This window comes from Schistocerca serialis, chromosome 4 (assembly GCF_023864345.2).
Source record: "Schistocerca serialis cubense isolate TAMUIC-IGC-003099 chromosome 4, iqSchSeri2.2, whole genome shotgun sequence".
NCBI lineage: Eukaryota > Metazoa > Arthropoda > Insecta > Orthoptera > Acrididae > Schistocerca > Schistocerca serialis.
Window position 1 is genome coordinate 471,400,113 of NC_064641.1, and position 17,785 is coordinate 471,417,897.

At 41.4% G+C, this 17,785-nt stretch overlaps 1 protein-coding gene across 1 annotated transcript in view; it reads right to left on the minus strand.

Annotated features, from left to right (window-relative positions):
* Nucleotides 1-3,614: 3,614 nt before the first annotated feature.
* The window catches only part of LOC126474181 (sodium channel protein Nach-like), a 114,284-nt gene continuing 100,113 nt past the window's right edge, over nucleotides 3,615-17,785 (minus strand). The window contains exons 9-11 of the mRNA XM_050101643.1: nucleotides 14,544-14,715; nucleotides 14,314-14,420; nucleotides 3,615-3,877 (exon numbers count right to left, since the gene is read on the minus strand). Coding sequence (XP_049957600.1) covers nucleotides 3,669-3,877; nucleotides 14,314-14,420; nucleotides 14,544-14,715 — 488 coding nt within the window. The 3' untranslated portion in view covers nucleotides 3,615-3,668. The remainder of the gene's footprint in view (nucleotides 3,878-14,313; nucleotides 14,421-14,543; nucleotides 14,716-17,785) is intronic.

The window sequence follows — 17,785 nt, forward strand, 5'->3', positions numbered from 1 at the left end:
AACCCAGATGGGACTGATCTGCCTGTTACTTATGCATTGAAGGCATTTTCCACAGTACAATGTAACTACGCACAAGTTGAAAAGGAGGTGCTGTCTATCATTTATGGCACTCAAAAGTTTCACATTTTATTGTTTTTAGAGAAGTTCTTACTCATCACCAACCACAAGCCCCTGGTTTCCGTAATCAGCCCTCACTCTAAGCTACCAGATCAGATTGCCCACCAGTTGCACAGGTGAGCTCTCTTTCTCAGTAATTATAGTTACGACATTTGTCATCTGCTCACCACCCAGCATGCTAATGCAGCTGCACTACTGCAGCTGTCAGCCAATCCTAGTCCAGAACTCAATCAACAGGAGACTCTAGTTTTTGCTTTGTATGGTACCTTGCAGCAGGCATTGCTGAATTTTCCTTTGATGGAGAGGGAGGTTGCGGATGGCATGGCTGCTGACCTGCTCTTCCAGAAAATCAGTTTAGCTGTTCAAATGGGCTAGCCCAAGCACACTCCTTCAGGAGTAGATTCAGTGTGGCACACATTTTTTTCAGCTGCTGGATCAGCTCAGCATTGTCTAGGGGGTCCTCATGCTTGCCATAGAGGAGTAAAACTGTAGATTGTCATCCCTCTGGCATTGTGTCCTTGCATATTCCAGTTTCTGCGTGCACCACACAGGGGTATGCCTCTCATGAAGACTTTGGTGCAGCCTCATGTCTACTGGCCAATGGTTAATCATAATATTGAACACCTTGTACCTTTGGGACAGAGCACATGTCGATTTTTTTGGGCTGCTTTGGATAGCATGTAGTTGTTGGTGATCAAGGCATTGTTAAATTTTCCCTATGCTGCCAAACTGTCCTCTACATCACTGACAGCCTTTATTCATGTGTTGTCAGTCAATTTTGGTAACTGTGGCTCTCCTCACACCCTCATCTCCAATAACAGTCAGCAATTTGTGTTGCAGAATTTGCAGATAGTTGTGCACTCAATGGTATCTAGCATCTCACTACTGCTTCATTTCAACCAGCTTCTAACTCAGAGATAGCACAATTTGTGAGAACATTTAAATCTCAAACGGAAGTCCTGGACTGCCTCCCCTCATGAGGACATGCTATCTAGTTTTCTTGCCAAGTACTAGATGACACAGATTAACATCACAGTGCAGCAGAGTATTTGCAAGGCCACTAGTTGTGGGGTCATTTGGATTTGTTACACGAAGAGTCACATGCCCTAGACCATTGTGGCTCGCCCCATTTTCTCCGTGGGGCTGCTGTTTTTCCCAATCTTTCAACCAGCAGCAGGGACCATAAAGATAAAGATCGGCATTTGTTTGTAGGGGACATCAGTCAGAAACAGCTGCTTCATCATTCCAGTCTGCTGCACCCCTGGCATGTGGGGCCCCCATTGCAACTGTCTCTAAGCCGACCAAGTAACAGGCTCGTTCACAGCACTGGTCCAGTTGAATGCTCCCAATTGTGGTAGCATGTACACCTGCTGCCGCCCCCTCCGTGCTTTCCGTTGTCCTGTCTTCGACCACAGACTGGGGCTCCTGAGGGTCTCGCACCCACGTCAGTTGATATGGAGCCCATGGAATTTGACCCGGTGCCCACTGCCCTCTGCCCACCCCATGCACCAGCGGTTGAGTCTCCACCCCCACCACTGCCAGTAGATCAACCATCACCCCAGCCTCTATGATATTCTGCACCTCTGGCAGAGCTATCTGCAGTGGTGTTGCCTCTGTCAGTGATACGACCAAAGTTCAGTATGGCAAAGTAGCCATACTATGTAATATAGTTCTTACACGTGTAACAGAGAAAGCTGGAACCATCCATTTGTTGCTATTCCTTATAATAGTTTTTTCCTCATTTTATCCCATTTTCTGAATGAGACATATATGATGGTTATATAAAACATTTACTTTCTTATTCAAGCTGATATTTATAAAGTATTGTTCAAAATATAATTTCCAGATAGCTGATGCTGACAACCTATCTGATTTACCTAAAAATGATTTTTATGAGTAAATATTCTTAATTTGAGGATTGGTACGAACTTGTGGAAGTGAAATTTAGAATGAATTAATATGTTACTCTTAATTTAATAATGTATCTCATCTGAAAACCTTTCAATATAGTTCAGCTTTTCCCAAAAATCACCTATTTCAAAAGTTATTCACAATTAGTATTTTTTTTTCTTCTAGAATGTTCAATTTTTAACTAGTTCTTATTCCTGAAATTCTCTCTCTGTGTGAGAGGTTAACAATGTCTGATAGATTTCTAATGTCTAGGTTATAGCCACACACCTGTGACATAAGTGTTTTATTGTTCTGTTAACTTGATAAAATTGTAGGCGGTATTATGGATGCTGAAATAAATAAATATCATTAATTTAATATAATAGCATAATGAAATTTTCATTCAAAACTTGCTTAATACCAGGAGAGCAGCTACAGACTGAATCACTAGCTTGATCGAGAATGTACTAAGTCTTATAAACCATGCTGCTGTTCAAAGTTATCATTCACAAATAGGTTGTGGATAATTTTCAAATTTCACAAGCCTGTGGTGAAGTTTCACAAATCTCCAAATATGATACTGCAGTTCACAGTTAGTCCTCAAAACTATGTGGAAATTTCACAAGGCTTCAACCAGTCTGTTGCTCAGTGTCTCAGTCCATGAGTGCAACTGCTGAAACTTCACTGATTTCCTAAACTCATGCTGAAATTTTACAATTCCCTAGACTCGCTGCCCAAAAAATTTTAAACACTGTATTTTTAACTCACACATTGCTCATCAGAACATATCTGTACTCACCAACCTATCAAAGTGAACTGACTCAAGGCCAACGGGCCACTGTTGATTGTGTTTACTTAAACTTATGGCTTGACTATTTTTGGGTTCATAAACATTTTATTTTTATCTGTTATTACTTTTATGTTGTAATTTCATGTAATGACACATTCTGTGACCTTGGAGATTTGCTTCTCAATTTGGTCCTACGGAACTTGACATGTAAATAAATATAAAATAAATTGTATGAACTTTTGGTTGAGGATGTCTAGCTGTGTGTTCCTCAATTACCATGGCATTTGCTACTGAGAGACTAAATATTTTCAGACAGAATGTTGTTTGTCATCCAGTGACAGGTCATTCAGATTCTTTGTTTCTTTAAAATGCACATGATACCTTTCATTGAGATTAATTTGAAAAGTCATGTAGAATAACTCCTGGGTGTTCTCATTTTGTAGGTGTATATATAAATAGGGAAAATACAGTATTTCTGACCCTCATTTGTTTCTGTTGTTGGACTCTTTTAAGTTGTCAAATGATTGAAGGAGTATGGGAGGAAGGGTTGCTGAGAAATAATTATTGGGTTACAAAATATGAGAGGTACACTCATTTCTTGGAATAATGTGGTGGTGAGAAGACAGAAGAAAAACAAGTATGGCAAAGTGCTTCAAATATCACTACTGTATCTTGCATCCAGTAAAATATTGCATTTCTTTTAACATCTGGAACACATATTATTATATGTCTGTCATGATCTAGATGTTTAAATCAATGAAAAGATTAAACTCTAAAATTGTTTATTTTTACATACTTTATCAATATTAATTCACATTCTTGTACTTAAAACTAAGATATTTCTAAAAATTTGGTCAGTAGTAGGCAGCACTCAAGAAAGTGATGTAATCTGCGTGGTACGCTGGTCCTGTTTATGATGTTTATATGTAAGGCACTTTTCAGCTGCTTGTGTTGGCTTCTTGTTAGATTTGCGTTGCGAAGTTAAATGAAAGAAAATGCGCAGTGTGAAAAAGTAAACTATCTCAAAACCATTAATCAGGCTAAATCCCAGCATAAGGCCAAGTATTCCACCCACAGTAGCTGTTGGGAAAAAGATAATACAGGAACATGAGATCAGTGGTAATTCTTCTTTGTTTAATATAAGCACACTTTAAAATACAAGATGATAAATTAAATGAGAGAATTGTTGCAAATAATATCATTAAAGATGCAGCGATGAAATTTCCTTACAAACTGTTGAGACTTGCAAAATCTGCAATATAATGAATATGGTACACAGTGGCAGTTATGTTCATGACAAGTAAGAAATCTGGTTTTGGGCCTCTGTCTACTGCAAATTTCCACTTGTCATTACAAAATTACTCATTATGACAAATAAGGCTCCAACTACATACTTCTCAAGAAGATTTTTGCTTAACCCTCACTTGCTTGTACTATGCATGTTTTGTACAACTTCCATAACCTTTCCTTCACGTCCAAAGACATTTTTTTTCCATGTTTAGTGAACTTTTTATTTTATTTAGTTATCATATTTTTTTGTTGGTAACCTTTTACCTGTCCCCAGTCATCCTTTTTGTTTATTCATCATGCTTTTCTCAGCATTTAGTGATCTATTTTTCTTTGGTTATCTCTCTTATTGCTTTGCAATCCACTTTCTTTAGACAGCAATCCATGTCATGGTTAGTCTTCTCTCTTTATTCTGCAATAATTTTTTCCTCATTTATCAACGAATTTTCCTTTTTTGGCACACTTTTTCTGCATTTAGCAACAATCTCCCATTTCTTTTCAGTTGTATTTGCATTTCAATAATATTTTCAGTACATTTAGACTTTCTCTCTTGTTACAATTATACTGTCCTTCTACTGAACATCCACGTAATTAGGTCAGAGCAGGGTAGAAGATGTTGAATCGAACAAAATTCTCAAGTTAACCATGGGTCAGAAATACACAGTCCTGGAGTGACGGCTTGAAAATAACTATTGAGCATATCTAGTAGTGTGATTTTGCCCAATTAAGCTGCTACTTTGTTGTGCTTTGATGGATTTGCTTCACTGCACTTGTTGCCATGTGCTGTACTGGGTTGTCATCATCATGAAAATGTACACAAACTAGCTATTTGATAACCACATTTTTTTTAACAGAGCTGTGGGTGTAAGAAGATGGCAAGCTGAACATTTCTCAAACATAAAACTATCAGCAGCCAATACCTCTAGGCCTGTGGATGACTGCTTGAGGGAAAGAGATGTGTTTGACCCAAGAAAGTCAATACAGGATAGCAAAGAACAGTGAGGACTCTAGAACTGGATGAAGATGTATCCCACCATTCATCCAGAATCAGAGTAACAGCTCACAAAGTCTGTGTTACTCTTTGGCTTGTTTGGAATCAAACAAAGGAAAATGCTTTACATCCTTACTGTGCACAAAGGATCATACCTTTGGAAGTAGAATGTCATCCTAGACAAGCAAATTTTTGTGTCTGGACATTAAGGCACTGACAGCACCAGTGTCCCAACAATGTGAATTTTTCCTACTTCATCTTGTTTATGTATGAAGCTATTTTTACTAGTGAATCAGTATTTAATGTCAACAACCATCACTGGGGAAGGGGGAGGAGGGTGGGGTATGAAAGTTTCCGTTACATTTTAGAACATGGTGACCTTGATTGGTTTCCATCGAATGTATTGACAGAAACTATCAGTGACAACTTGCTTGGACCTCTCCAGTGAAATAGGACACAATAATTTACAATTTCTGCAAATGAAATTGTCCAAGTTGTTGGGAATCATTCCTCTCCACATGCATCCAAGGATGTAATTCCAGTAGGCTGCCGCAATCCCGCATTCCACTCCGACAATTGGTCATCAGTTGAATTAAGTGTTTGGATGCAGTTTGCCTAGTTTTGACTCTTCAGTTAAAATAATTATCTTTGGATAATTTAATTAGTAACTGCAGTCCTTAAATACAAGCTTGAGCAAGTTAGTTTAAAAGCACACACCTCTGCGCATTTGTCATTGATTGGCTATGGTGCATTTCCAGCCTATGGTTATATGGCAAATTTTGCTTAATTTGATGTCTTCTTCCCTGTATTGACCTTATTATCAGGTTGTCTTGTTGTTAGTTGAATAGAGTGCAGTGCCTCTCAAATTGTGAACAGAACAATGCAACTGAAGTACACTGCTCTCTATATCAACATGCTTCAAAGCACTATATCAGGCATGGACAATATATGCTGTGTCACTTTATGGTAACTATATTTTTCATCAGGGGAATTTCCAACTGAATTAGCTTACACCACATTGGTGTCATCATAATAGGACTCAAAAGATTTAAAACCTGTATTGCATTGGTCACTCATGCTCAACAACACCAGCTGATGACTACTCTCAACAAATTAGTGCTCTTAACTACTCTGAGTAGAAGGCAACAAATTTTGTGCTTGGTTTCTGTGTCAAAATTAATGGCATCCAGTCATCTCTATATGATCAAATTGACTTCTAGGTGGCCATTATGAACACCAGAAAAAACATCCAGTGCCATGGTGCTTGAAGATATTGAGCAAGGGAACACCTGAAATGGAACCCAGATCATTGACATCAGGTTCTCTTCACAAATGATTGAGTGATTTGTATGATACCTGAAATCATCATGGAAATGAGGGGAACTAGCTAGGTACCCTCACAACATCTCAGGCATTAAGTCCCAAGAGTTAAACAGGGAGGTGCCCCAATCATGTTTTAGCCTGGCACCATGTATGAATATCGTATTCCAGGAGGCAGAAATCAACCAAATGGAATAGCCTGTGCTGTGTTTGAAATGAACCCAGTTGAGTGTGCTTGGGATTAGTTGAAGCTTGTAGTGTGTCATTCCAGAAACCTTCCTTACCTACGGGATGATAAGGGAGAGCTGACATCAAAGGAAGGGGTAGCCTTGAGTATCAGTGTCTCAAGCACCTTCTAGATGGCATGCCAAAAAGGATTCAAGAATGTTACTGTGCACGAGGTAGACCTACACATTATGAATGTTACACAGCAGCAAATTTTTATCTTACAGATGGACAACGATATCTATTTTCAAACAAACTGCCTTCATTTTGGATTTGATTTTGCTTTTATTTCATATAAAATTACTTTATAGTTTCATAGAAAAATCCAGGATGGAAAGTAACTATATTCTGAGAAGGAAAGTGGCTACTCACCATATAGCAGAGATCCTGAGTTGTAGATAGGCACAACAAAGAGACTCTCACAATTACAGGTTTCGGCCGTTAAGATCTTTGTCAACAATAGACAGACATACATGCATGTGCACGCACACACGCACACACACACACACACACACACACACACACACACACACACACACACACACATATGCACAAGCGAGCGATGGCGTGCGCGCAAATGTAACTCACACTCATGATTGCAGTCTCAGGCAACTGAAACCACACTGTGAGCAGCAGCACCAGTGCATGATGGGAGTGGTGACTAGATGGGAGTAAGGAGGAGGCTGGAGTGAGGAGGGGAAGGTATAGTATGGGAGGGGGGGGGGGGATGGTGGACAGTGAAGTGCTACAGGTTACACTGAAGACAGGGGAGAGGTGGGGAGGGGGCGGGAGTAGTAGCAGAAAAGGACAGACATGAAAAGACTGGGTATGGTAATAGAATGACAGCTGTTTAGTGCTGGAATGGGAACAGGAAATGGGCTGGGTGGGTGAGGACAGTGACTAATGAAGATTGAGGCCAGGAGGGTTACGGGAATGTAGGATGTATTGCAGGGAAAGTTCCCACCTGCGCAGTTCAGAGAAGCAGGTGTTGGTGGGAAGGATCCATCTGGCACAGGCTGTGAAGCAGTCAATGAAATGAAGGATATCATGTTTGGCAGCGTGTTCAGTGACAAGGTGGTCCTCTTGTTTCTTGGCCACAGTTAGTTGGTGGCCATTCATGAGGACAGACAGCTTTTTGCTTCTCATGCCTACATAGGATGCAGCACAGCAGTTGCAGCTTAGCTTGTAGATCACATGACTGGGTTCACAGGTAGCCCTGCCTTTGAAGGGATACTAACCACCAGAAATACCTCCTCTTTGACAGCTGCCACCCATGGTCATCACATTAGCAGTGACAAGCAGTCTCTCTCGAAATCTACCGAGGGTCTCACTGATCGTAATTATGCTCCCAACCTTTTACAAAAACAAATCTCCCATGCCCTATCTTTCCAATCTCCCACTGCTGCAGCCACAGAGGAGCATTCCCCTCATAACTCAGTACCACCCAGGACTGGAGCAACTGAATTACATTCTCCATCAGGGTTTCGATTACCTCTCGTCATGCCCTGAAATGAAAAATGTCCTGCCCACTATCCTTCCTACCCCTCCCTCAGTGGTATTGCACCGTCCACCAAACCTACACAATATACTTACACAACCCCTGCTCCGAATCCCTTACCTCATGGTCATACCACTGTAATAGATCTAGATGCATGACCCGTCCTATACATCCTCCCTCCACCACCTAATACTCCAGTCTGGTCACAATGTCACCTACCCTATCAAAGCTGGGGCTACCTGTGATACCAGTGATGTGGTCTACAAGCTAAGCTGCAAACACTGTGCTGCATTCTATGTAGGCATGACAACCAACAATCTGTCTGCTCACTTGAACGGCCACCAACAAACTGTGGCCATGAAACAAGTGGACCACCCTGTTGCTGAACACGCAGCCAAATTCTCTGTGTGTGTGTGTGTGTGTGTGTGTGTGTGTGTGTGTCTGCAACTCAATATCTCCGCTGTATCGTGAGTAGCAACTTCCCTTCTCATAATATTGTTTTAGTTTCACAGGTGATATTGCTTCATTCTCTGCTCCCACTGAATCAAGCCAATGTATTTTTGCAGATATAAAGCTGATGCAATATGTTTTTGAGCAGTTACTTTAATTTTACATCACATAAATAAAATATGTGGACCCCAATGAGTAAGTCAAACATGTAAACTGTAAAATGACCTTTGTTACCCATTGTTAAAGCTATCAGTGGCTCAGTGAGGAGTTCAATACACAGCACTAAAAATGTTTTATATTTGCCCAATAACATAAAATGTCTGACTGGTAGCAAAGAAAGTTTTGAATCCAATTTAAAATCATTTCTCTTGGATAGCTCCTTCTATTCTACTAAAGAATTTCTACTTAAAAACTGGTAGCCAGTAAAATTATATATATATGGCTGAAAGCAAGAGGAAACTACAGACATAACTTTTCCCAAGAGTATACAGGTCTACTACCTGGTTAAATGATGATGGCATCCTCTTGGGTAAAACATTCCGGAGGTATAATAGTCCCCTATTCAGATCACGGGGCAGGGGCCAGTCAGCAGGATGTCATTATGAGGAGAAACAAAACTGGCATTCTATGGATCAGTGTGTGGATGTCAGATGCCTTAATTGGGCAGGTATACCATGCGATCAAAAGTATACAGACACCCCCAAACACACACGTTTTCTGTATTAGGTGCATTGTGCTGCCATCTATTGCCAGGTACTCCATATCAGCAATCTCAGTAGTCATTAGACATTGTGAGAGAGCAGAATGGGGTGCTCCGCAGAACTCATGGACTTCAAACATGGTCAGGTGAGTGGGTGTCATACGTCTGTATGTGAGATTTCCACACTCCTAAACATCCCTAGGTCCACTGTTCCCAATGTGATAGTGAAGTGGAAACATGATGGGACATATACAGCACAAAAGCATACAGGCTGACCTAGTTTGTTGACTGACAGAGACTGCCGGCAGTTGAAGAGGGTTGTAATGTGTAATAGGCAGACATCTGTTCAGATCATCACACAGGAATTACAAACTGCATCCGGATCCACTGCAAGTACTATGACAGTTAGGCAGGAGGTGAGAAAACTTGGATTTCATGGTCGAGTGGCTGTTCATAAACCACACATCAAGCCGGTAAATGCCAAACGATGCCTTGCTTGCTGTAAGGAGTATAAACATTGGACAATTGAACAATGGAAAAACGTTGTACGGGGTGACGAATACGATACACAATGTGGCAATCTGACGGCAGGATGTGGGTCTGGAAAATGCCCGGTGAACGTCATCTGCTGGTGTGTTTAGTGGCAACAGTGAAATTCAGAGGCAGTGGTGTCATGGTGTGGTCATGTTTCTCACGGAAGGGACTTGCACCCATTGTCGTTTTGCGTGGCACTATCAGAGCACAGGCCTGCATTGATGTTTTAAGCACCTTCTTGCTTCCCACTGTTGGAGAGCATTTCGGGGATGGTGATTGCATCTTTCAACATATTGAGTACCTGTTCATACTACATGGCCTATGGCGGAGTGGTTACACAACAATAACATCCCTGTAATGGACTGGCCTGCACAGAGTCCTGGGATGTTTTGGAATACCGACTTCATGCCAGGCCTCACTGACCAATATCAATATCTCTCCTCAGTGCAGCACTCTGAAGAATGGGCTGCCATTACCCAAGACACCTTCCAGCACCTGATAGACAGTATGCCTGAGAGAGTGGAAGCTGTCATCAAGGCTAAGGGTGGGCCAACACCATATTGAATTCCAGCGTTGCCGATGGAGATTGCCACGAACTTGTAAGTCATTGTCAGCTCGGTGCCCGGATACTTTTGATCACGTAGTGTAGGTCAGAAAATTTAAAAAGGAAAAAGGAAATGAGCATATGGTGTTAGTGGCCAGGAGATCCCAGGTGGGAAGTTCGCCGCCAAGGGCAAGTCTTATTGAGTGTGACGCCACATTGGGCGACTTGCACATCGACACTGGGGGTGAAATGATGATGAGGACAGCACAACACCCAGTCCCTGAGGGGAGAAAATCTCCCACCCCAGCCAGGAATCAAACCCGGGCCCCTGCGGGTGGTAATCCAATGCGCAGACCATTCAGCTAATGTGGGGACATTTAAAAAGGAGATGGATAGCTTAAAATTAGATATACTGGGAATTAGTGAAGTTTGGTGGCAGGAGGAGCAGGACTTCTGGTCAGGTGAAAATGGCTCTGAGCACTATGGGACTTAACATCTGAGGTCATCAGTCCCTTAGAACTCAGAACTACTTAAACCTAAGGACATCACACACATCCAAGCCCAAGACAGGAGTCAAACCTGCGACCGTAGCGGTCGGGTTCCAGACTGAAGCGCCTAGAACCACTCGGCCACAACGGCCAGCTCTGGTCAGGTGAATACAGGATTATAAATACGAAATCAAATAGGGGCAATGCAGCATGAGGTTTAATAATGAATAAGAAAATAGGAAAACAGGTAAGCTGCTATGAACAGCATAGTGAATGCATTATTGTAGAGAAGATAGACATGAAGCCCACACCCACAGCAGTAGTACAGTTTATATGCCAACTAGCTCTGCAGATAATGAAAAGATTGAAGAAATGTATGATTAGATAAAAGAAATTATTCAGATAGTTAATGGAGATGAAAATTTAATAGTCATAGGGGTCTGGAATTGCATTATAGGAAAAGAAAGAGAAGGAAAAATTGTAGATGAGTATGGAGTGCGGAAATTAATGTAAGAGGAAGCCACCTGGTAGAATTTTGCACAGAGCATAATTTAATCATCACTAATACTTGATTTAACAATTATGAAAGAAGGATTTATGTGTGCAAGAGATCTTGGAACCAGATATTTCCAGGAGCAGATGTGGACTCTGACCAACTTATTGGCTATGACCTGTGGATTAAAACTGAAGAAATTTCAAAAATGTAGGAAACTAAAGAGATGGGACCTGGATAAACTGAAAGAACCAGAGGTTGTAGACAGTTTCAGAAAGAGGATTAGGGAACCATTGAGAAGAACAGAGGATCAAATACATAGAAAGGACTAGCGGAAATCCCTGGATAACACAAGAGATATTGAATTTAACTGATGAAAGGAGAAAATATAAAAATGTAGTAAATGAAACAGGTGAAAGGGAGTATAAATGAGATTGGCAGGAAGTGCAAAATGGCTAAGCAGGAATGACTAGAGGGCAAATGTAAAGATTTAGCAGCATATTTCACTAGGCGAAGGACAGATACCGCCTACAGGAAAATTAAAGAGGTCTTAGAAGAAAAGAGAAGCATCTGTATGAATATCAAGATGGAAAACGAGTCTTAAGCAAATAATAGAAAACTGAATGGGGTTGGAGTATGTAGAGGGTCTATACAAGGAACATGTACTTGGAGACAATGTTATAGAAATAGAAGAGGATGTAGATGTAGATGTAGATGAAGATGAGATGGGGGATACAATATTGCAAGAAGAATTTGACAGAGCACTGAAAGACCTAAATTGAATTAAGGCCCCAGGAGTTAGGCCCCGTTAGAACTACTGATAGATTTGAGAGAGCCAGCCATGACAAAACTCTTCCATCTGGTGTGTAAGATGTATGAGACAGGTGAAATACCATCAGACTTCAAGAAGAATATAATAATTCCAACACCAAAAAAAGCAGGTGGCAACAGTGGTGAATATTATTGAACTATCAGTTTAACAAGTCATGGGTGCAACATACTAATACAAATTCTTTGTGCAAGAACGGAGAAACTGACAGAAGCTGACCTTGGGGAAGACCAGTTTGGATTGTGAGAAATGTAGCAATGCGTGAGGCAATACTGACCCTATGACTTCCCTTAGAAGATAGGTTAAGAAAAGGCAAACCTATGTTTACAGCTTTTGACAATGTTGAATGGAATACACTCTTTCAAAGTCTAAAGACGGCGGGAGTAAAATACAGGGAGCAAAAGGCTATCTACAATTTGTACAGGAACCAGATGGCAGTTATAAGAGTCGAGGGACATGAAAGGGAAGCATTGGTTGGGAAGGGAGTAAGACAGGGTTGTAGCCTCTCCCCGATGTTATTCAATCTGTAAATTGAGCAAGCAGTAAAGGAAACAAAAGAAAAATTTGGAGTAGGCATTAAAATCCATGGAGAAGAAATAAAAACTTTGAGGTTCGCCGATGACATTGTAATTCTGTCAGAGACAGCAAAGGACTTGGAAGAGCAGTTGAATGGAATGGACAGAAACCAGATGGCAGTTATATGTGTCAAAGTGTATGGTGGGGATGCAGTGGGTGAAAATGGATTGGGACAAGTTGTAGCTTATCCCTAGTGTTATTCAACCGACACATTTTGCAAGCAATAAAGGAAACAAAAGAAAAATTTGGATTAGGAATTAAAGTTCATGGAGACAAAATAAAAACTTTGAGGTTTGTTGATGACATTGTAATTCTGTCAGAGACAGATGACATTGTAATTCTGTCAGAGACAGCAAAGAATTCAGAAGAGCAGTTGAACAGAATTGGCAGTGTCTAGAAAGAAGGATGTAAGATGAACATTGAGAAAAGAAAAATGAGGATAATGGAATGTAGTAAAATTAAATCAGGCAATGCTGTAGAAATTAGAATAATAAATGAGACACTTAAAGTAGCAGATTAGAAGATGAGTTCCACTATTTAGTCAGCAAAATAACTGATGATGGGCAAAATAGAGAGGATATAAAATTTAGACTGGCAATGGAAAGAAAAACATTTCTAAAGAAGTGAAGTTTGTTAATTCTGAGTACAGATTTAAGTGTTAGGAAGTCCTTCCTGAAAGCATTTGTGTGGAGTTAGTCATATATGGAAGTGAAACATGGATGATTAACACTTTACATCAGAAGAAAATATAAGCTTTTGAAATGTGGTGCTACAGAAGAATGCTGAAGATCAGCTGGGTACATTATGTAACTAATGAGGAGGTACTGAAGAGAACTGGGGAGCAAAAAAAGATTTTGGCACAGCGTAACTAGAAGAGATGAGTTGGTAGGACTCATTCTGAGACGTCAAGGGATCACCAATTTAGTACTGGAGGAAAGTGGGGGGGGGGGGGGGGTGGTAAGAATCACAGGTGCACGTGTGTGTGTGTATGTGTGTGTGTGTGTGTGTGTGTGTTTCCACACCACTTTGATAAAAATGAAATGTGTAACTAACTAACTTCACTTTCTTTCTTGAAATTTTTCCTCTTTATTTTTAATTTCACACATAAAAATAAACTGAAATCTACAACCAGTGACATATTATTAAGCAGTCAAATTTTATTCACATTGATTGGCATTTATCAAGGTTTAATTTCTCATCTTAAAAGTTCTTTTAGTTTCTGACATGATGAGTTGCTATCCACCTGAGTGACATTATTGTGATGCTATAGCAATGTTTATCATCTGTAAATTAAACCTGACACACATTAATCGGACTACATTCAACGCATACTTAGATTTGTGGCTGATTGTGATGTCAGCTTCATTTTATTTTCTTCTTTTACATAGGCTCAACCAATTCAGACTCAAAATGCTTGTTTCCAGTGGGCTACATCTAATTCCTATTAATTTTGCTTTTCCAAGTCTACATTTGTACAGTCTTTAATCTTTTTAGTATTTATTTCAGTATATCTACTTTTTTGTGCCACACAGTAATGTTTTTCACTCTTCATTTAATTAAGTGACAGATTTGCCAACTTACCCACAAAAGCCTGCCATTCAAGGAAGATATCTGTTCGATATTCATTAATTGTAAGATCTATGAAGAATATGTGGATGACACTGTGCCTTTCAGGACTCAAATTTCCACTGTAAAGTAAAAATGCTGGTAAACACTACAGTGAGTCGTGATATATGAAATAATGTAAAAAATTAAATACTAGAAACATCAAAACAGTATAAAAAGAGCTGTACTTCTCTGAAAGAGCTTACAGGAGTAAATTTGAAGAAAGTAAACTGTTTGTTGAAATAGTATTGGCTGTGGTCTCAACAGTATAAATGAGACTTGAGCAATCTGGCAGACAGTTACATGGTTTATCATTATATTCAATGTCATATTTTATTGTTTTGTCATATTTTCCCCTGTGAATGGCTTGAAGTACCTCTGAAACAAATACAATACAATGAAAATCATTATAAATGTGGAAGCAAGTGAAAACATAATTTTATTGTAGCAGAAATGAAGATAGCACTAAAAATAGTAATTGAAAGTACAAGGCAGAATGACCATAAGTATAGAAAGGACAAAATGCTACTCACTTAGCAATTCAAGTTTGCTAAGTTAGTTTATGGTCAGTCTGTAGCAGTTCTTCTTCTTCTTTTGTGGAAGTTGAGAATGTCTCTACAGTCAAATGTATTATTGTGGTTCATGCACAGTGTTTCAGTAATATTTGAAAACATTAAAAGCATACTAAAGTTTACTCAGATAAAATACAGAATCTGTTGAGATGCAATGTAACAACATAATTCTTAAAGTCCAAATCACATAGTGCCATAGAATAGAACATGTGTAACAAATGCATCAGTGTCAGCAGTATATATAAGGATGTAATATTTGGTGCACCACAGGGAAACATGACTGGACTGCTCACGTTGTCAATACATAAAAACACACTTGTTAAGTGAGCAGGAATTTGAGATTGTTTGTCACCACTTCTGCTGTGCATGAAAAAGTATTAAGACTGCCAGGTAATTTAGAATACTACAATAAAATCTAGTTACATGCAGGATTAAAAGAGGGTGCTACACCAGTACTGAGAATCTCTCTGATTTTTGTGAAAAATGTTACATCAGCGAGTTATTTGCACACCAAAAAATGTGTTGCAAAGACAATGCCCATGAGGGAATAAGGAATAGTTGTAGGTAAACGACTAGAATTCTCTTGGATACAGATTTATCCACACTTAGCTTCTACACAGATACAAGTCCGGAGGCTAACTGCCGTTAGCGTCCAACATCCTGCCCAAAGCCCTCTCCTCAAAGATAGCACACTTACCCACTGAACAAATATCGATATTTATGGCACTCTACGCCACATAGCCCCCCCCCCCCCCCCCCGCCTCCCCCCACAGTATGGAGTACGTCCCTGTGAATGGGGTGGGTGAGAAGTTAGGAAGGTAACGTACAGTTCTTCTGTGTCAGGCAGAAGCGGTCGACTGGTAGGAGACTGGGGGGTGAAACCCGGTACGTTGACAGCGAAGTCAGCAAGCGACGCCAGCAGCTGAAGACGACGTCCCGTCCTGGAGTGGAGGTGTAGCACTTCGTCAGCAGGCAGGCGGAGAATCACCTTGCCAGAAGGCCTAACAAAGGCACACAAATTGCCACACACAGCACTTCTGCTCAATTTAAAGCAGCGCACCACATGAGATTCTGCACTTCCTCCCTCAACATTGTCACACGCGAGTACCACACACACCGTATCGCCATCTACGACAACACATAATTTATGTATGCCATCAGGGTGTACATGTGTTGTGAATTCTTGGGTGGCACCTGTACGAGCAATGGTAGGGAGGCAGGGAGGTGTGGGAAAGCCATGGCAGGGGGAAGCATTTGCTAAGAGGGGGGTGGCAGGTGCACCGGACTGCGCAGGAGATGACCTCGGGCGATCAGCTGACAGACAAGGTAGCATGACCGAAGGCAACGAGGAGCCAGAGTGGATTGAACGGCGTGACAAAGAGTTGTCACACGAAGATGGTAACACAATGGTAGAGTCCGAGTGGTTGGCAATTCAACTGCAAGGGCTGTGAGGAGTGAAGCCCTGAAAAGATTGGCCACTCGAATTAGATGAACGCGGAGAAGGAGCAGTGCTCGGCAGAGAAGCACGCTGTGGAGAACCTATACCTGAATGCATGGTATGGGAAGATGGATGGCCGCTCGAAGCAGGAGTGGGAGAAATAGGGGCAGAACCAGGGAGGTTCGCCTGAGGCTCAATGAAAGCTGGTTTCACTCGGTTGAGTGAGACCGTGGTTACAGTGTCTTTTATGAGGAGATCCATGTTATTCTCAGAGCATTTGATGACCTTGTAAGGACCTGTGTAGGACGACTGAAGCGGGGCTTTGATTGAGTTGGCTCTGAGAAACACGTACTCACAAGAGTCTAGCGTGCGTGGTACGTACACGCGCAGAGGTGTATGAGCAGCCGGAGGTGGCGGCTGAATTTTGCTGCAGTGCAAGTGCACCCGCTCAAGACGTGAAGGGAGTTCAGAGGGCCGTGGAAGTGGGGTGGGAGTGACTAATTCTCCAGGCAAAACCTGAGGTTGGCCATACACAAACTCGGCTACGGAACCCTTGAGGTCTTCCTTGAAAGTCGCACGAAGGCCAAGAAGCACGAAGGGCAGTGCCTCTGTCCATAGTGAGTCATGGCAACGCAGGGCAGACTTTAAGGTGCGATGCCATCGCTCGACAAGCCCATTGCTTTGGGGGTGGTATGCAGAAGTATGAATTTTGACAATACCACACATTTTAAATAAGTCAGAGAAAACTGAAGACTCGAATTGTTGCCCCTGGTCAGTGGTGAGGTAAACAGGTGAGCCAAATCTAGAGATCCACGAATCTAAGAATGCTCGACTTACTGTCTCAGAGGTAATGTTCGGAATAGGCACAGCCTCAGCCCACCGAGTCATCCTGTTAATAGCTGTAAACAAGTAACGGAAACCCTCGGAGGGGGGCAAAGGGCCTACGAGGTCGACATGAACATGGTGAAACCGGCCTGGCGATCGGGCAAAACAGCCAAGGGGTGGGGAAGTGTGCCTGGAAACTTTGTTCTGTTGACACAACATGCATGCCCTGGCCCAAGACTGACAGTCACGGCGCATGTCTCTCCAGACAAACCGTTCAGCTACCAGACGAGTGGAAGCTTTGACACCGGGGTGTGCTAATGTGTACTTTGTCAAAGACCTGGCGTTGAAGGGGCTTAGGAATGAATGGCCGCAATGTACCAGTCGATTCATCACACCACGCTAAGTCAGATATGCCAGGGAAAGTAGAGCGTACTGGTTGGAGAGAGGAGCTGTGGTCCGAAATTAACTGCATGGTATCGAGGTTTGCCGATTGCAACCGAGGTAGGTCCGTTAAGTCAATTAAGGTTGTGACAGCACCAACACACGAGAGAAAATCAGCAACCACATTGTCCGCTCCTCGGATGTAGTGAATGTCATTTGTAAATAGCAAGAT